We start from the raw sequence: 20001 nt of genomic DNA, 5'->3' as shown, positions 1-20001 counted from the left end.
AGACCGGTACATGGCAAGCCAGGCACGGCGGAAAAGATTGAATTCCTGCTTCGCCTTGGCAGATGCCACTTCATCTTGGGCGCGTCAGTCAGCCTCAACTGGTCTTCCATAGACTGCTCCAGATCTCTGATCTGGCTTGTGTGAAGGACCCTTTCCTGGGATTTTGACTGCACTGACTCTATTGATGTTTATCGCTTGGCGGCTCAAGCTGTTGACTTTGACAACCTCTATGGAGTCAAAGGCAGGCATGAGATCGTGTGTCTCTCAAACCCACGTCATCGGAATCTTTTCATGGCCAAGACTACTGTACTTCAATTACATTCAACGGTGCAGAGACGGGGCTCCGCGACTCATTCTTTCTGTCCGTGATTATTGTTCATTTATTATTTTGGCATTGTGGCATTGTGGCATTGTGGCATTGTGGCATCAATACGGTGCAAGTGTGTACTGTAGCAGACTAGCAGTAGTACTAAGAAGGTTACTAACTACTAGTAACTAGTAACTAGTAAACTAGTCAGTTAGTTCACAACTACTAACTTATACTAAGTAATTCTAACTTTTGCCCCTGGAGAAATCTCGATTTCGGTCTTTCAGCGATTTAACTTTTTTTTTTTTTTTTTTTTCTATTCTTCTCGTGCTGAGCGCGCGGACCGAACCCAGAAGAGGATAGTTCGATCCCGCCCTCCCCGTCGATCGTATCTTTGGAAGCTTGTCGATAGCCGGGCGCTCACTGCCAACCGTGGATCGGAGGTTTTTCTCGGTTTAGAAACCGTTCTGATGCCACCTTTTGGTTCTGATGGAGAAAGGGTCACTGGTGGTGTGGATATACATTGTTCAGCCGGCTAGCAGACTGTCCTTTTGTATTTGGACCTACAGTACTTTGTCGAGGACTGGAATCATATCGTTAACGGACGTATTGTTGTCGTCCATGAAGCTAAGTGATGGAACTGACGTAGTGACATCTTGGAAGTCCAAGTAGTATGCATTCCTCCCGTAGTAGGCGAAACGTTCGAGTCTCAAATGATCACGCCTCAGTGAGTGGCTGCTTGACATGGAGGCTTCATTCATGTAGTATGGATTCTTTACCTTGACGCTATTCTCGCACCTACATAACTACCTAGGGAGATACATGGGTAGCACTCGTCGTCAGGCACTGTACTTGTAGTCCATCATTGATCATACCCTTTCACCAGTTCGGTTTGTGAAGCTTCGAGGGACCCGCACACGATCCCCGCTCACCTTCATTCGGGGCCTTTTTGGTTTCCATTAGGAAAGATTTGATTCTAGTTGGATCGGTGCTCCGTGGGAGATTTTTTTCAGCTGTCGCTGCCAGCACCTCGGGGTGGCTACTGCGTGTGTACTCTCGCCTCGGCCCCAGGAATCGTTTGTTTCGAACGTTTTTTCCCTGTTCCCCTCTCTATGAGCTTCTTCATGTGAGGTGGTCTTTGGGTTTACCCCATCCGCTCCCCTTCCCAGGATACCGTCCTGCAAGATGGGAGATATCAGATCAATGCTCGTCTCCTTTGAGGAACTGAAGTCTTTTGCCCAGGAGTGGAATCTCGCCCCCTCTCCGTTGTACATCCTATCTATTCATTTTAAGCCTCCTGATCACCTACGGAGCCCACCGAGTCGGAGGCGTTCAGCTTGCCCACTACTTGTCAGTGACAAGTTGTCACTCTCGCTCAACCAGTATTTGCCTTACTGCGAATTAGGTTACGGATGACCACCTGGACCTGAACGGTAAGATGACGGATCAGGTCGGGGCTGGCCCCCGGGAGAGCAAGTCACCCGTCCAGCGATCATATCATGGAAAGTATGGATTGCCCCGCGAGTGGGCAATCCGACCTTTCTAGTTCCAACTTTCAACGCTGTTGACTGTGTCCTTTTACTGGATGATTTGTCTCGTTTGGGCATTCCTGGAATGGATTTGCCGCGGGGCTGCACCCTACTTTTAGCTATTTAGCGTCCAAGCCTCCCAAGAGGATCCCGGGCTCTCAACGGACCCAGTCTCGGGCGCTTTGAAGTCGTTTTTTTTTCTTTTTCCGTTTCTCGACCGGGTAGATGATGGTAGAACTGTGGTTTCTTTTTTATTTTCGGTGATTTTAGAGGAGTCTGGAGAGCCGAGAGAGAGAGACTGAAAACAAATACACTTCGGAGGCTTGTTGTCACTGGAGGTGCTCTGGTGAATCTGTTGTCGAGAAGAGATCGAGTATTACTATTCAGTGTATTCACTAGTGAGGTGTTCACTGTTCAGCACTCCAACTACGGAACATTGAAACCGCCGGTCGTCTGCCCTTCCGAGGAGTATACATTTCGCCAAAGCCACTCTCGTGGGCGTGTGCCACCAACATTGGCCGAATGAACGTCTGAATGGGTGTCCGACTGGAGTGGATTCTGGAGTGGTTGACAGCATGAACAAATGCCTGATCCCTGCCTAAATTGGTCCCCAGTCCTTTCCTCTTCCATCCATCCAACCCTGAACATTCAGCTCTCTTTCATTCGGCTGTCCCAGACGGCAGAATAATTTAATATCGCACCTCGCGTGGGCTGGGCGTAAAGTCAATCTACGACCACGGCAACACCGCGACGACCATCTGGATCGCTGTCTGTTTCCCTCTTCCTCGCTCTCTCTCTCTCTCTCTCTCTCTCTCTCTCTCTCTCTCTCTCTCTCTCTCTCTCTTTCTCGTTCCCTCTCGCCCGGCTCTCTCCATCTCTGCCACGCTCGGCGCCGCTGAGCTGACAGTGCCGTTTCGGTGGGCCTCCAACCACCAGGTGCATCCACCCTTTCCTGGAGCCCAGCGCAGTCGACCGCCGTCCAAATTGCGTCAATCACGCAGGGTCTCTAGTCCTTCTGTCTCCGTTGAGATCTGATCTCGGCCCGAATCCCGCAACCTCTTGGGGTAAATTGTCACGGCTGGATCTCACCTGGACTCACATACCACACACTGGGGCTAGCAAAGCCCGAGCGTGGGCCGGCCACTGGTAGCTTATGCAAATCGCTGGGATCCTGCAGCCACCCTGGTGGTAGTAGCAGAATATGCACCAGCGCACCTTTGACACCTAGGGCCCGTTTGCGACATGCTGGTCTTTTGAATTGACTTTGGTTGCTGAAGCACGACTCTTGTGGCCTCGTTGACCGAATCTGAATCTGCCTAGGGTCATTGACGAGCCAGAGCCAATTGGGGCGTCGTCGGCGAACTAAAAGTCTCAAGTACGCTCAACTGCAACTCTCCTTCTATCTCCCACCACCCATCAATTATCAACCCCGCCAACGCCGGAGAAAGATTTTAAGACAAAAAAGAAGAAAAAAGAATTGACCAGCACTACCTATCTGTATCGTCTCGAAGTCACCAGGCGTGCTATCATCTGCATCTATATCACCCGTCCTGTGGCGCATTTATCTAGATTCGTGCCAGTCTACCCCGGGTCCTCCTCGCCGCTCCACTGGTATCGAAGCCTGTTCGACCGTAATTGAGTGAGTGCATCGTTCACTATACACACATGCAATTACTTTTCAGGCAACTGTATTCATCGCGCAAGATCACTGACCGGGATTCAAGACCCAAGATCACTGCCCACTCTTTGCTCGGCGGACACGCGAAAGGAAACTGCCACGGAATTGGACACTGTGGCCTCCAGCCTGCTTGGGCATCATCTGACGCCTATTGCGGTCGACGAGAGTCCCAGATTCGACCGACGATCATCTCTGTTGTGCGAGAGTCTACTCGAGTGCCGTGTGAATGCTTTCCATCAAGAGCCCGGCTTCTTTCGTTTCAGTTTCCTTTATATCGCCGACCATGTCGGGCTACCATGGTGGGCCTTTCGGTCGTGAGTCGACTCTTGCGAAACCTATTGCTTTTCTTGTGTCTCTGCATGAGCGTTCCTTCCTATCCTTGCAGAAGGCATTTGCTAACTGGACAGAATCCGGAGACAACCCATACAAGCTTCCCCCACCGCGCACACCCGCCAACTTACAATTTGCACCCGACCCATTCCTACGACAGCGGGACTCGGATCGATCAGATTTGACTCGAGATGCTGCCCCAGCAGATCCTCCATCTGCACGGCAGACCAATGAACAGCTGCCGTCCGTCAGATCGCTTTTGACGCCAGTAACAGGTTCGAGCTCACCTCCGCCATACCGTCATCAGGCATATGGCGCGACAACCCCAAGTGAACCACAGCGGGAGTTGGGCTATCCCTTTCGCCAACAAGATCCCGTATTTCCTCCCCTCCAGATGGGAGCACTTGATCGACGTCGATCAGAGTCCCTACCGCATTCCCAACACGCCAGCCTCCCACCTCTATCACACGTGGCCATGACCGAGCCCGCAGACGCAGACCTGCACCACCACTCAACAAGAAGCGATCCCTCAACGGCCAAGCTATCACACGCACATCTCTCCCCCCGCAACACCTCTCATTCTGAACTAATGCCTTCGGCGGAAATCTCTTCCCCCGAAAGTGTTTCACGGGTCAAACCCGCGGCGGTGCTTCCGCACGTCGTGGACGAACGATACATCGACGGCGAGCTCTGCTTCGTGTATGCGGATGGATCGCACCAACCAAAAATCGTGGATGGAAAACCCGTCAACCCGAACTGGGGCGTGACCAAGGCGGGCAAACCGCGCAAACGACTAGCGCAGGCATGTCTGACCTGTCGTGAAAAGAAGATCAAGTGTCAACCAAACCGTCCCAAATGTGATCAGTGCCAAAAGTCGGGGCGTGAGTGCCGATTTGAAAATGCGTAAGTCCAAATCGGCTAGGAAAGTTTTTATCAACCCATACAGAGCACCTTGATCCTCACTGACACCTTTCTCCTCCCGACCAAGGCTTCGAGGAAATCGTTCGCGAGGTTCCCATTCACTCGGACCGTCTGGCATGTCTTCTGACGCCACAAGCACAATGTACGATGTGACTCGTGCATCAGACAGCGGGGCATCGCTTCCCGGAAGTGGCCATTCGCCCATCTCAGAAAGCGTAGGAATGACTCCGTCTGGCATGGACATCACGCATGATCCCATGTTGGAGGCAGAACGCGCTTATCGACAGCGCGCCGCTAGAATTACCCGCCCTTACGAAGAAGAAGTACTCATTCGACACGTGAACTATCCAGAAGCCGAACGTCCTCGAGTGTACCAGGAAATCTTGAGCGAGATCAGCAACTCCAGCCCCGATGATCCCCTCTTGGTCTCGTGGAATCGCGACCCGTTTGAGCTTGACCCCGAGATGACTTTGCACTATGTCGAAACTTTCTTCACATACGTGAATGATGGGCTATACCATATTTTCCCGCGCGCTCGGTTTCTAATTTGGCTAAAATCCTGCAACACCAAGTCTCAGGAAGACAAGATGGTGCTTCACTCAATGATGGCGCTGGGGTCAATATTTTCCGACCGTCCAGACAAGGTGAATGCTTTTCGACGATACTCTCGCATCGCAGGGTTTGCGATTCAGCGAGGTCGGCATAATTTGTGTTTGCAATTGGTACAGAGTCATTTAATAATGAGCCTGATGTATTACGCTGCTGGCTCATTATTAGCTGCGTGGGACTCGATTGGCTCCGCGGGACGTGTGGTCAATGGACTTAGGTTCAACATTGAGTCTGGTGGTGTAATTGTTGGTCAGAACCAGCCGTGTGAATATGGATTGCACCCACAAGCCCTCATTGAATGCCGCCGGCGGACATTCTGGGTCGCTTTCCTCTTGGATGTGAGTCTGGAAAGGCAAGGTCATCAACAAAAGCATCTCAAGCTAATCATTCCGTTTCAGCGAATCTCCTCATTTTTCTCAGTCCCAGTCATCTCGATTCCCTGCGACTGTGCACTCATTCGACTGCCGTGCCGGGAAGACATTTACGAGGCACAACAATACGCTACCGCCCCCTACTTCCAGAACATTCTCAACCAGGCCTCCGGCTTCTCCGAGGAAGACCGACATTCACTCAGTCCCATGGCATTTGTGATTCAAATACTCTCCATCTGGGGCGACGTATCGTTCCAGATATTGCGCCTATCACATACACCACCCGAGTGTTGGCCACAACTGGCAGAAGAATTCCACACAAGCACAATTCAGAGGACGGAGGATTGGCTCACCCAACTGCCTGAACATCTCGCATTCTCTGTCGTCAATATGGAACGGGCAAGCCAAGCTAAGAAAGTGGATGCTTTTGTTGGGATTCATATGTTCTATCATGCGACCTTGATGCGATTGTACCGACATGCCAGATACCAGAGTCTGCGATCGGAAATTCTTGTTCGGCATATACATCAAGCACGATATCATGCGGTCGAGATCCTGCGTATTGCTTTGGCTGTCGTCCAATACGCACATGATGTCCAGGCCTCTCGGGCCACATCTGATTCCTCTACAGCTCATGGGACGCTTCTGGGCCCCTTTTTGGCATATGTTGTCGTCGCTGCGGTGGACGTTCTCAGTGCAGGGGGTATGATTGCTGAAGTGCCCAACCACATTTCCTTCATCAATGGGGCATATGGAATGGTCCAGCTATTAGGCCACCACTGGGATAGCTCTATCAGCCTGGCCAGTCTCATCAAGAAGCGACTTGACGCAATGATTGACTGCGCAAACGACCGGTCTCGCAATCCAGAAAAGATCTGCTTTGCCGTTGACGGTCCATCTCTCGAGAACAGAGTACCCACCGCAACACCTGCACAGCCTCTGGCTACCCTGGAGGAAGATCTGTTCTACGGAGCTCTTCCGCGTGAGGTCTTCCTCCGGGCTTTGAAAGCAGACGACACCGTGTCAGTCGATAAGAATGTCGCCTGGCTGAGGGACTAATGATTCTGACTCTTCGAATGTCGTTCAACTTGGTATTCCTATCGTGTTTTACCACCAGGACACTTCTCTTGATGTCCGCGTTTGACAAAAGACATCTGTCAATAAACGCACGTGAAAAGCATCTGCTTGGATAGAGCGCGCGCCAAGCGACTTTGACACAGTCGCTTTTCCCTGTACATTTTTCCTCTTGCATATACATGACCCCGAAATCCTCCCATCTGCTTCCACAATAGCGAGCATCTCCTCATTCGACACTGTCTACGACTCTCCCAACATGCATATATCGTTACGATTTGGCCGATGCGATGTCGCCAAGTATAAATTCTCAGTCTCGACCGGATTTTTCCGGAGCTGAAAATTTCATGTATTATTTATTATACATGGCCTTTTTCATGGCCATCTCAGTCTTTATTTCAGCGTACAAATGTTGACCTGCACACTTACATCTGGTACTCATCGTGTATATAGTTTAAATACTTGATCGGGAGCTTGAGGCATCTCAATTGTGCTAGCATAAACGATTACCATTCTGACATACTGGCATTGAGTTGACTAAATAAGTCATTTTGAGGGCCTACTTTGGTTCTTGAGATCCCTGCTTGTAAGCTGCCCTACAATCATGAGCCGAGGACATTCTTTCCTTTCTTCGGGTATTTTCCTTCTACCAAGGTTCCAATCCCATGCTACCGTGCCCATCCATGCTAGCACGCTCTTATTGCAAGCATCTACCATCTACCACCTCTAAGCTCTTTTCCCCAGTCTCACTCATGTTCAAGGGGTTTTCCATGGTCCTTCAAGCCATAAGAATGCACACTCTTGATAGCAGTTGCAAGTAATCAAGCACTATGTTCGGACCCATTTGTTAACGCAAGCTTGACCGTTCAATGCCCCGCTCGGGTTCAACCTGAAGTTGGCCAAGATGGTTTCTGCAGGTGTACTGAGTGAACAAAATGTATTGCCCTCTCCGGGTGAGCTCTGGAGGTACACTTTTGTTACCCAGGATAGGACTGATTGTGTATTCGGGGAACTTGAGACTTTCTCTCTCTCTCGAGGTTTATAATTTCAATGTTGGATAGCATGGCATTAACCTTGGCGTGGATACAGGACCCCCTCGGGCGGGGAATCCGCCTGAGGCTCGACCGACCGACGGAACTGCAGAGCGGAGCAAACGGAGCTCCAGCAGAGTTTCTCCGCTCTCATCTCACCCTGGCTTTGGTACGGGAGTTACGATTAACTGCGTGATCCCCCTTCTGCTGCAGAGGAATGGGTTCTCAGTACAGGTATCTCACGACGCAAACTTGACAACCAGCCCAGAAACAACAACCTAAAAAAGAATCCCGAAGCCAGCTCCATGTCCGAAGCCGACCAGTCGAGCGCGGCCCACGCGGCGGCGCGGGCCTTTGGCTTCCACGCGGAGGGGGAAGACGGTCTGGACGGCGACTCTGGGATAGCGACCGAGTATCCGGATCAGCTCGACTATTACTCTCTCCTGGGTCTTTCACAGAAGCCGGCGCCCACCGAGACCGAGATTCGATCTGCCTATCGCAACCTCACCTTGATGTTTCACCCGGACAAGCAGCCGCCGCATCTTCGGGAGTCGGCCGAGCAACACTTCAAGCGCATTCAGACCGCGTACGATACTCTCATGGACCCGAAGAAGCGAGTCGTGTATGATATGTTCGGGGAGGAAGGGGTCCAGAGGGAATGGGGTCGTGGTGGCGCAATGGGACGTGGAGGGGACGCTGAGAAGCAGCAAGTGGGCGTCAAGGCCATGTCGCCTCAAGAGTTTCGTCACTGGTTCACGAGGACGATGAAGAGGCGTGAGCGCAAGGCCTTGCAGGATTTGGTGAACAGTCACGTATGTGATTCTAGGCACTTTGACACAATCAAAACGTTGATATATCAGTCGCTAATTCTTGCGTTTCTGAATCGTAGGGATCTATTACTCTTGGACTCAATGCCGAGACGACCATTCGAGTCGACGAGGACGATGATATGACGATTCATATTCCGGAGAGGGTTGTTCCGGTTTCTTACGCTGCCAAAGTTTCGTTTGATTCTCCATTGAGCCTGCCCAGCTTCAGATCAAACGTGAAGGCAGATACGATAGCAGATGAGCAGAAAACGGACCCAGATTCAGAACAAGATGACGAAGTGTCGGAATCGCCTATTCAAGTCACGTTCCAGGCTGGAATTGCTGGCAATATCGTTCATCGTACGCAGGAGGCCAAGGCTGAATTCGCTGATGGAACGGAAGAGGATATCAAGGTCCGTAAATCCATGCAAAGCATAAAACACCCCCAGTTCTGTACTTGGACGCTACTGACGTGACACAGATTCCGCTGCCGCCCGTAGTGGTTGCTAACAATGTGAATTTGGGTGTGAATCTGAAACCCAATATGACCGAGTTGATTGGTACAAAGGGTATCTGGAAGAATCGATACTGGTCGACTCTGCGAGAGTCCACGGTCCTGGTAGAGGCCAATGTTCTTCCTCTACCGCTGCTGAGAACGACTGTTGCACGGGCGTTCCAGCCAATTCCCGGGATTAAGCCTTTCCAGGTCACCACAAAAACCACGTTGATGCGATCTTTGTTGGAGTCTCCCCCGTCATTGGAGGTTCATGTAACCAAAGAAATCGCAGAAAGGAAGCTGGCCTTCTGTGCGTGGTCAAGCGGGACCTGGTATTACCCTGATTTCCTGCTGGATAACTTTTTCTTCCGGGGAATGACGGTTGCGGACATGTATGCCTTTTCTGGTGATCTCAGCAGCCTTCAAGTCGGCTTGATCTCATTACCGAAGCAACCTACCCAGACAATTTCCATGGACGACGATGATGCCGATGTAGAGGAAGAGAGTGCCGCGCGCAGACCGAAAAATCGCGTGGATTCATCGGCTGAATCCTGGCAGACGTTCATTCAAGTTTCTCCAGGTGGCGGAGGTCTCAGTTTGATGTATTCTCGAAATCTGTTCTCGGGCACACCGGCTGATGATTTGGCAAAGTCTGAATGGACCGAAGAGGGATACAGCCCGGTGATGAACATTGAAGGGCCTCGAGCTGTGCGGGTTGAGCTCTCCACTACCGTCAGTCCAGATCTATCATTTACTTGGAATATCAAGGGTACTCGCCGCGTTGGTGAATATACCAGAATGGGACTCGGCATTGGTCTCACTCATCAGGGCATTCTGATGACGGTTGGGTGGACAAGGCTCGGCCAAAGCCTGAATTTACCACTTGTTCTCTGCTCCAAGGATGAGGCCACGCATGATGCGGCCATCTTGGCAGGCATCTTTACGTGGGCTAGCTATCTCGCTATCGAATTCGGCTATATCAGACCCCGCGATCGAAAGCTCCGTCGGGAGGAAGTTGCGCGGCGTCACAATCAATTAAAGAAGTTGATCCCAAAGAAGCGTGCGGAAAGCGAGCAAGCCATCCAAATGATGACCGATCAGGTTCGCAGGCGACAATTGAAAGAGCACGACCAAGACGGGCTAGTGATAGACCGAGCGGAATATGGTTACTGGCCACCCACAGATCGCAAACCCCGTCGAGGACTCGAGGAGGCTCGAGTCGCAGATGTCTTATACCCAGTGGCGAATCTTGTCGAACGTGGGCAGCTAGTGATCCGTTCAAGCACAGTCAAAGTAAGTGGCAGAATTTCCCTTTCTCATATGGTCAAGAGTCAAACACTGATCGATCCCTCAACCGCAGCACCAAATCATTGGCTTCCATGACCCTGCACCTCTGCTCAAGAAGCAATTGAAGATCTGGTACACTTTCCAAGGTCGCTCGCATTACGTGGAAGTAGGTGACAAGGACGGCGTTCTTCTGCCGCAGCGTGGCCACATGTGTCCTGAATCTGAGCAATTCAATTCGCTCTACTTATAGCATGTCAAGGTCCATTCGTTGAGGCTTTCCAGGACAACAACGAGCTACCTATCCCATGTGGATAGTTAGTACCGAGTTTGCTCTGGCACCATGTACCATATCTGTTCTTCTACGTTGTTGAGATGTCTGGCTCTTAACGTGGTTCTCATTGCTGTTCTGCATACATCGGCGTTGAGACTGGATACCATGTCGGGCCACTCGTCAGGAGTTGGAAAATCTTCATTTGAGATTTCTTGTTATGCTTCCACGCTAATGATTCTGCTGTAGAGTCATTCATGTAATTGCTTTTTGTTCCATAGTAGTTTGATGGTCGTGACTTGTAGCCGTCTGAGCCTTGGCCGCTTCCGCGTGGTATCACGTGATCTAGAAAAGACATTGACATCAGACAGCTGTGAGTGGAGCATTCAACGCAGACCATTTGCGCAAGTCTGGAAAAGCGAGGTGCATCCCGACAGCGGTCTCTCCTCGATATTAACTCTGGCCCAGAAGTCCTCGAATTGAGAATTACATCCTACCATGACATCCCTCGCATCGGGACTCTTCAAGTCTCTTCCAAAGCCAAAATACACAGGCGAGGAGGAGGAGTTGCCACAGCATGCGCAACCACGGGGTCCTCGTGTTGTGGGCGCTGACCAGCTTGATGAGACACAGGTTATACTGAGGGTGAGTGATCTTTCTTGCGGTTCGTCATCTCCCGCCTCTACTGATTTTTCCGCCCTCTCTCGTGACTAGAAAACCGGCCCCCCGCCCTACGGAAATCGAGCAGGATGGCGACCACGCGCCCCAGAAGATTTTGGCGACGGGGGCGCGTTTCCCGAAATCCTTGTTGCACAGTACCCCCTCGACATGGGCAGGAAAGGTGCTTCATCAACGTCCAACGCGCTTGCGGTCCAGGTCGATGCGGAGGGAAAGGTCAAATATGATGCCATCGCACGCCGTGGCCACGGCGACAACCGAATCGTCCACGCTTCATTCAAGGATTTGATCCCGCTCCGACAGCGGGTAGACATGGGTGAAATTTCGCTCGACAGACCATCAGAGGAAGAAGTTGAAGCTCAGATGGAAAAGACCAAGGCCGCGCTTGCGAGTCTGGTGGAAGGAGCAGTGCAGTCACAGAAACCGAAGAACGTCAGAGGTGGCCGACGGGCAGAGCCCACCTTTGTGCGATACACGCCCGCCAACCAGATGGGAGACAATTCGAAGAAGAACGACCGCATTATGAAGATTGTCGAGCGACAGCAAGACCCGATGGAACCTCCCAAGTTCAAGCACAAGAAAATTCCGCGCGGACCACCTTCACCTCCACCTCCCGTGATGCATTCCCCGCCGCGCAAGCTCACTGCGGAAGATCAAGAGGCCTGGAAGATTCCCCCACCTGTGTCGAATTGGAAGAACCCCAAGGGTTACACTGTACCGTTGGATAAGCGATTAGCTGCCGACGGTCGAGGGTTGCAGGATGTGGCAATCAATGACAAATTCGCCCAATTCGCCGAAGCGCTCTTCACAGCCGATCGTCATGCTCGTGAGGAGGTGCAGCTTCGGGCTCAGATGCAACAGAAGCTGGCCGAGAAGGAGAAGGCTCAAAAGGAGGAACACCTACGCCAGCTTGCCCAAAAGGCACGCGAGGCTCGTGCTGGTCCCAGTCGTCGCGATTCTGTCGCTCGCTCACCCTCTCGCAGCCGCAGTCGGAGCTTCTCACCGCAGTCCTCAAGGTCTGGAAGTCCAAGTGACGATGAAGAAGCCAGGGAACGTGAGCGACAGCGACGCGAGCGACGACAGGAAAATGAACGTAAATTGCGACAATCTCGTATGGGTACCGAACGCCGCATCCAGGCCATGGCTCGTGAACAGAACCGTGATATCTCTGAGAAAGTGGCCTTGGGCTTGGCGAAGCCTACACAGAGCTCCGAGTCCATGTGGGATTCTCGTCTGTTCAATCAGACAAGTGGAATGAGCACCGGATTCAACGAGGACAACCCATACGACAAGCCGCTGTTTGCCGCGCAGGACGCTATCAACAGCATCTACCGACCCCGTGCTCAATTGGATGCCGATGAAGAGGAAGGCGGAGACGCCGAGATGGGCAAGATTCAAAAGGCCAGTCGCTTCGAGGTCCTCGGACGGGCGAAGGAAGGCTTCAAGGGTGCAGCAGATGCCGAGGTACGTTATTCTGTTCGACAAAGCCGGATACGTGCCGGGTTTTCTTTTCTTGTTACGTGCTAATCATTTTTTTTGGTTCCGCCTTCTAGGAGCGACAGGGACCAGTTCAATTCGAAAAGGACACGGCAGATCCATTTGGAATCGATAGTATGATTGCTGATGTGACCTCTGGCCAGAAGCGTTACGGTATTCAGGAGGCCGACAGTGAGGACCGAGGAGCCAAGCGGGCTCGCGTTGATGAAGAGTAAAAGTGGTGGTCTTCTGCTTTACCGTAATATCATATATTCTACAGGTCAGGGTCTTTTTCCATGCATTGCGGGAGTTTCAAATGCAACACGTTGAATGATCCACGAGTGGTTCGCTCGCTGTCTCAAGTATCAAAAGAACCTCTTTAAGACGGATTTCATTTGGCAGTGCCTCGCAGCGTAGAAGGTCGAGAAAAACCAGCTATGATTGTTTTCTATTCACAAATATACCTGTTCCACTTTCATTTTTACAAAGCCAAGGAGATTAGAGCTTCTAATTCTTCAACTCGGGCTGGTTAGGCGACAAGACGGATTCCAACCACTGGTACGCGACAGGCAGACTGTGTGGATAGCCCATATGGACCAAACCCTCGAAGAATCTTCCTTCCTTGGGACCACCGTGATTGAAAAGAACATGGCAGTCTTCGATCGGGACAACGCCATCGTCCACGCCCTAGAGAGAGAAGAGTAAAAGGTCAGTGGATCACATGTTTTAAGTGGCAGCGTATTGGAGACTTGGTATGTCGCTAGGCTTACATTCAACAAGAGCAGCCGGCAGTTAGGGTTATCCATGACGCCCGTTTCAACCAAGGAGAACTTCTTCTGGGCGTTCTCGATGAACTCCTCCGTGCTGGAGTAGCCATACTTTTCAGCCCAGGGATCGGTGATTCTATCAAGACCGATTAGCGTTGCTTTTTCAACGTTTCTCTTCAACCCGGGCCATCAGGTTGAAATTCAACGACGCATGAAATTCAACGACAGACTCACGTGAATGGATATTCATGATCGTTCACCCGGCTCAACCACTCCTTGTTCAAGAAATGATGAGAACCCGGCCCATGGGCCACACATCCCACCAGACGTTGCCTGTGAATGACAGACGCGCGGATGGCATAGAAGCCTCCCGCACTCAGTCCCCACGCAGCGACATGGCTCATATCCATCTCTGGCTGGGTCTTCATCCAATTCAACACGCTCGTCCACAGACGGTCCGGAGACTCAGGATCCGCAGGGTCAGCCGGAGAATCCGCCGTCCCTGGAATCTCCACGATCACCACGCCCCAGCCACGAGCGATGATCTCATGAGTCCGCTGGCTGTTATCCGGTCTGTATCCGTCCAGGCCGGTCATGAGCAAAACAACGGGCACGGGGTGTGACGCAGACGCTTCCTCGGGGAGACGAAGATATAGAGAGATCTGTTGTCCCTCGTGGCTCAGACCTTGTTCGTGGGGGATCACCACCTCTTTTAACACCGGCTGCCAGAGTGCGGTGGCTTTCAGATAGACCTTCTTCTGGCGTTCGAAGGCAACTCTCTTGAGTGAGGTTTCGGCTCGACTGGCGGGACTGACGTAGGGGAATCGCGAGATGCGAAGAACTACCGCGGCGCGTCGGTAGAGATCCGATGCCGTATCGCGTTTGCCATCTTGATGAAGTATATCTGCCTGTTTCTCCAAGTCTTCTGCGATTGGTAGGAATGCCTTGGTGTAGGCTTCTGAGGAAGCGTCGTTGATGTTCTCCTATACTCTATCTCAGCAAATACAGAGTCATGGCAATTGCTAAGCCTGCCAACGCAAAAAACCACGGCGCGCATACACACCTTGATGAGCTTTTCGAAAATGGGTTCAAAGTCCTTGATATCGCCGTCATGGAAGGGATAGATCGCCTTGTCACACTATGCACATGGCATGGGCACGATGGAAGGCCCTCTGATTAGTCGCTGATTTGATCCTGAGCCATCAGGGTAGAGTGTGTTTCCAATTGATAGGGAATTAGCCCGGCATGGCTTCTCGTAGACGTACACAGAATTTCCACTTTGTCTCCCACAGAGCTTTAATAGAACCCTTGTGTGGATACACAGTATTGAACTTTTCTCCCATCATCCATGGTGCCATCTTGAATGTTTGATTATCGTGCCTGTTACAGATGGGATGATGAGTGAGTATAGCGTGTGGTTTTGATGTCCAAGTCAAACGAAGCGAGTTCTAATCTTCAATGTCAAGAGCTGGAGGAAGGAGAAAAGAAAAACTTGCGCCCAAAGATATAACTAAATGACTGCAGTTAAGACTATCCTGGTCCCATGACGCCAAGTCCTCGACTCAATCCTCTTACGTCTTCCCACGCCATGACCAGTGATCTACTGTCCAGATTCCGAAAGGCCTTTGGCTCTTCAACCGAACTCGTCCGCAAACAAAGACCGCGCCTCGATCATCCCGATCAAATGGCTCGTCCGTCTCTAGGGATAGAACTTTCTCCAGACCACGCATGTGTGCCGTACGTTGACAGCGAGGACGAAAACGGCCGAGGCCATGCGATTCCCGTATGCACACTACGCACTTCTTCCCTGCCCTGATGACGAAGCGCTGGAGATGGGAGGAACGTGAATGGCCATGCGGAGTCAGACAGTGCGATCGACAATCCGGCATGGCTCGACAAAGTTTGTCGACTAAGCAAGGGGTTAAAAAGGGAGGGGGCGGCCGTTCTGGATGGAGGTGTAAGACGTGAGATTTGAATCCACATGCGGGCGACAGAGTTCGAGGAATGGAAGGGCTTGAAGGAAGGGCTATGTGGAGGTGGCTGGATTTCTTGACTGGGAGGAGGGGCCCTTGATTCGTGACTTGCGGCACTTTGGCTCGACAAGACGGGATTTTTTCCAGCTAGCTTGAATTCTACAGCATCATAATGTTCGAAGCCCATACGGATATCAGGGAAAGGAATCTTGCTTGAACTTAGAGCGCGATCGGGCAGGGCATGGTTGCATCGAGACGAATTAATAAGTTTGTGTAACGTGTTTGAACGTGCTGCAACCATGCAGACCGGTGATCAACAGTCAAGATGGAATGGAGCTGGGCTATTTGAAACACACGACATGGAACTTGACAGACGGAAGCCTGTCGGACAAGAGGCGACACATGTGCTAGAAAAACCTGCAGTTGCTTTTAGGATACAGGCTGATGACCCGGGGATCCGAAGATCCGACGCTGAGTTATCAAGGCTAGCTCATGCATACAAGCGCAAGATATCAACTAGCGGTGACCTCGGCTGGTTACCCAATGCTCATGCAAGATTGGAGGAGGGCGGTAGTCGAGTGCGACGAAGATAAGTATGAGATGATTCGAAACGAGGATGGTATTCTTGAGATTACTGCCTTGCAATTATCATGCCTACTCCTATGTCTAAGATCTCCATCGTACAAAGGATCTATATGCAAGATACAGAGAACATGAAGGGGAATAGTGAGAAGAAAAAAGAAAAAGTCGGTTCATAAGGGGGGTTGGGCCAGATGACCAATTACTGGCTGTTCGCGTATTGCTGCCAATACTCGTAGCCTTCAGGAAGGGTCTTGGGCCTAAGACGAGAAAGAGGTCAGAACGGGGCATGTAGAAAGGGTGAATGAACGTGACTTACCCATTATCGTGAGTCTCGATCTGGTGGTGGCAGGTCTTGACATGACGATTGTTCTCCGAGGAGCTAGGCCATGATCCCCTATTTTCATTAGTATTCCACGAACTTCAGGAAGTACGTTAATATGGAATTTTCGACTTACTGGCTATCCTCGCTGTAAACCTCAGTGGGCTCATTACAGTCCTCGTTGCCGATCAGCGCGGCTGCTTCGTTGACCGCAGGCTCAGGCCAATTCCCACTGAAAGAGATGTTAGTGATGGTCAATGACAAGGAGACATCGATACACTTACGACTGATCATGCTCATATACAGCGATAGGCTGGGCGGAAGCGACGGGCGCAGCTGGCTTGTATGGCTGAGATGGCTTGGATGGTTGAGATGGCTGAGCTGCCGTGTCTGGCTGACCTGGGTAGATTGGATCCACTTGAATATCAGAAGGCTTCGCCTTGACAGCGGAAGCCATGGTCTGGATAGTAGTGGGCTGAGCCTGAACAACGGGTGCGACGGCCGTGGGGGTCTGAGCCGAGTGAGTCGGCACAACAGGGGTTCCGGCAGCGGGAACACCAGGCTGGTTTTGGGGAGGAGGACGGTGACCGTGAGCCCCATTCCATCCAGCTGAGCCACCGGGGCCGGACGCGCTTGCTGGCTCAGCAGTCTGAACGGGAGACACAGATGAGACAACTGCGGTGGTCGCAGCATAGTACATGGCACCGTGATTGTCTGTGTTGACCTGGGTGTTGGCACCGGCCAGGTCTGTCCCTTTCTTGCCAGCGGCATTGCCCTTTGACGGATCAGGATAAGCAGCACAGGCAGCCAGATGGTCTTGAGGCGCGGCCTCGATCTGCGGAATTTGCTCGGGAGCCTCGATGATGGTGGCGATGAGACCGGCCTCAACGTGCCATTCGATGTGACAATGGAGCAACCACACACCGGGGTTATCCGCCTTGAATCGAATGACGGCGTGGCCGTGGTTCTGGACCATGATGGTGTCGCGGCGGACCGGAGGGTGACCCAGATCACCGATGGTACCATTGAAGTAGCCGCCGTTAACGTCAGTGCGCTGAAGAACTTGGAACTGATGACCGTGCAAGTGCCAAGGGTGCAAGTTGTTGTGGTAATTGTTGATGACAATTTCAACGACTTCTCCATACTTGATCACGAAGGGATTGACTTGGCCGTAGACAGCGGGATTGGACGAGAGATCGTTGCCCACAGTTTGAGCGGTGTACAGGGATGGAACATCCTGTGGGATGTAGGTGTTGTTGTTGACCACGAAACGAGGAATCCCATCAATTTCAGAGGAGAATGTGTGGAGAACAATTTGTTTGTCCACGGGGCTCAAGGCAGCCTCACGATCCAACGGGGTGAAGTCCAGATCATCGACAAAGTTAAACTCGTGAATAACGGGAGGAGGGGGCAGAGGCTTGGCCTCATCGTAGACCAACCAAGCAGTAACATTGGGGTTGTAATTTTCAGGGATGGTTCGGTTCTCGTAGATGAACATCATATTGATGTCAATGGTGTCCCAGATAGCAAAGTTCTGGCTCGCGTCAGGCTTGGTGTGGATCAGGACACTGGTCCGCTGGCCGGGAGCTATACGAAGCATCTTTTGGCCCACAGTGAAAGGCTCAATATAGACCCCGTCGACCTCGACAACAGTCATGTCGTGACCGTCAAACACCCAGGTGTGACCGGGCCAGTTGCCCACGCAGACAATATGAACGAGATAAGTCTTGTTGGGGAGAACCTTGAACTTAGTGTCGTTCGAGTCATTGATCAAAGCAGAATCGGGAATGGGCTCGTGACCACCCGCGGCTTGATTTGCGGCTGATTGATACTCGTGCAGCAAGTCAGGCATTTGACGATGGTACCACTCGGTCAGTGTCATTGTAAACTCCTCATCATATTGAAAGGGAGGCTTGGGGTCATGGACGATGAACGCCCCGCGGAAGCCGTCAGGGTATTGGCCCATGTTGTGAGAGTGATACCAGTAAGTTCCGGTTTGATTTGCCTACATCAAGTACGTTAGTTGTCATGTTGATCTCTTTCCGCGCCCGAAATCGTTTGTGTTGAGGTCGACTCACATCAAAGGTGTAGCGCATGTGACTACCGGGGGGAATCGGACACTGAGTGACGCTGGAAGTCCCATCCATGACACCTGTGTGGTACTGGTTGAAGCCATGCCAGTGAATACCGGTCGACTGATTGCCTAGTCCGTTGTACACATCCACGATGACCCGGTCGCCAAGTTCAACATTGACTTCGGGGCAGGGATAGACGTTGTTAATACCAATAGCAGGTCGCTCAAATCCATCGGGGGCGGCGTTGACCCAGGTGACATTCCAGTCGAGATAGACATCCTTTGCAACCGCTAGCTTGGCAGCAAAGCCCGCCAGCAGAAGAAGGTTATTAAATTTCGCCATCATGGCTATACTCTGACAAGCGAGTGACACTCGGTGTCTCTGATTTTCTCGAGGATAGCTTGGGCCCTGGAAAACAGAGAATAGCGAGGAAGATATATCAAAGATTCGATAGCAAGAGCGGAAAATGTGATGATTAAATAGGCATGGGTTTCCTAAATTGGAAAGAAGCCAGAAAGTCTCGCAAATGTCGGCGAGTTACGATAAACGAGAGTCGTCGCAGAGTCGGGTACTGCGGTGTCGGACAAGCCCCAAAAGCAAATCTGACCTGTCTGCTGCGGAAGATCACCACTTTAAGTACGCGAATGCGATGTCGATCTCGATCGGCTCCAAGGGCGTCGCTATTGTTGTGGTGGTTCCTGGAAATCCAGAGTCATCATACAGTATGCGCGTTACCGCATGCAGAGCTGCCAATGAAGGAGCGGCAAATCACTTGCCATCGCGATGACGGTAGATTCTGGTACGAATCTTTCCTCCCTGTTGGGACCTTTCCTACTTCTCGCGGCATTCCTCTCAGCCAATGTTCTGGTTTTGGCCGCGAATCGAGTTGGGCACGCAAGGGATGCATGCTCGGGACCTCTGGCCATTGCGGCGCTCCATCGACTGCAAATGCCATGCTTTACGGGCATCGGCCAAAAAACTGCCCTGGCAATCTCTTCTTAGACAGTCTGGAAATTTCACAAGCGCAAGCCTGGTTTGCCCAAGGGATGGGAAGTTGTGGAAACGCAGTGCCTGCACATAGTGCAAACTCTTGGCATCGGCCAGGGCATGAGGATGGCATCAAGTGCCTCATCGCATAAGCAGTAACAATACAGTGCCATGCTTTTCTTGGGTCGTCTTTCACTCTGTTTGCGACCATGCTCACATCCCGCCTTGCCCATACGTTTGCCACAAGCGACCTTCGGTCGGAGCTCGAGTGGCCACTAGAATCATCACGATGCAGATATCAGCGGCCATTTCTTGAAGTTGTTCGGACTTTGGCCACCGTAGAGTCGTAGTGATCCGTATTGCAGTCCAGCTCTGCTGTCCTCATGTATATCTTCCGGGTCCACCCTCCCAGGATCGTCAGCTCCACATTGAAT

At 51.6% G+C, this 20001-nt stretch overlaps 6 protein-coding genes across 6 annotated transcripts; 4 read left to right on the top strand and 2 right to left on the bottom strand.

The window, feature by feature from the left end:
- Positions 1-3797: 3797 nt before the first annotated feature.
- Positions 3798-6804, top strand: N7539_000426 (Zn(II)2Cys6 transcription factor; the record flags this gene model as incomplete). The annotated part of the gene is made up of 3 exons (XM_056930030.1): positions 3798-4747; positions 4833-5712; positions 5773-6804. 3 exons carry the CDS (start codon positions 3798-3800, stop codon positions 6802-6804), a joined length of 2862 nt encoding a protein of 953 aa, XP_056794323.1.
- A 1077-nt stretch (positions 6805-7881) lies between these two features.
- Positions 7882-10692, top strand: N7539_000425 (J domain-containing protein; the record flags this gene model as incomplete). Its single annotated transcript, XM_056930029.1, has 5 exons — positions 7882-8019; positions 8066-8662; positions 8740-9072; positions 9141-10448; positions 10516-10692. The coding sequence occupies 5 exons, from the start codon at positions 7882-7884 to the stop codon at positions 10690-10692; spliced, it is 2553 nt and encodes an 850-aa protein (XP_056794322.1).
- A 516-nt stretch (positions 10693-11208) lies between these two features.
- On the top strand, positions 11209-13100 carry N7539_000424 (SKIP/SNW domain-containing protein; the record flags this gene model as incomplete). Its single annotated transcript, XM_056930028.1, has 3 exons — positions 11209-11355; positions 11425-12852; positions 12942-13100. 3 exons carry the CDS (start codon positions 11209-11211, stop codon positions 13098-13100), a joined length of 1734 nt encoding a protein of 577 aa, XP_056794321.1.
- A 271-nt stretch (positions 13101-13371) lies between these two features.
- ayg1 (heptaketide hydrolyase ayg1) lies at positions 13372-14989 on the bottom strand (the record flags this gene model as incomplete). Its single annotated transcript, XM_056930027.1, has 5 exons — positions 13372-13551; positions 13635-13767; positions 13866-14614; positions 14695-14769; positions 14897-14989. The coding sequence occupies 5 exons, from the start codon at positions 14987-14989 to the stop codon at positions 13372-13374; spliced, it is 1230 nt and encodes a 409-aa protein (XP_056794320.1).
- Positions 14990-15219: 230 nt separating this feature from the next.
- N7539_000422 (uncharacterized protein) lies at positions 15220-15478 on the top strand (the record flags this gene model as incomplete). Its single annotated transcript, XM_056930026.1, has 2 exons — positions 15220-15322; positions 15381-15478. The coding sequence occupies 2 exons, from the start codon at positions 15220-15222 to the stop codon at positions 15476-15478; spliced, it is 201 nt and encodes a 66-aa protein (XP_056794319.1).
- Positions 15479-16385: 907 nt separating this feature from the next.
- On the bottom strand, positions 16386-18925 carry N7539_000421 (Multicopper oxidase abr1; the record flags this gene model as incomplete). Its single annotated transcript, XM_056930025.1, has 5 exons — positions 16386-16443; positions 16503-16580; positions 16642-16737; positions 16790-18510; positions 18584-18925. The coding sequence occupies 5 exons, from the start codon at positions 18923-18925 to the stop codon at positions 16386-16388; spliced, it is 2295 nt and encodes a 764-aa protein (XP_056794318.1).
- Positions 18926-20001: the final 1076 nt, after the last annotated feature.

This window comes from Penicillium diatomitis (genome assembly GCF_028827545.1).
Source record: "Penicillium diatomitis strain IBT 30728 chromosome Unknown utg000001l_segment0_segment0, whole genome shotgun sequence".
NCBI classification, from domain to species: domain Eukaryota; kingdom Fungi; phylum Ascomycota; class Eurotiomycetes; order Eurotiales; family Aspergillaceae; genus Penicillium; species Penicillium diatomitis.
Note: the sequence above shows the minus strand (reverse complement) of the source record. Positions and strands in the feature narration are given on the sequence as shown.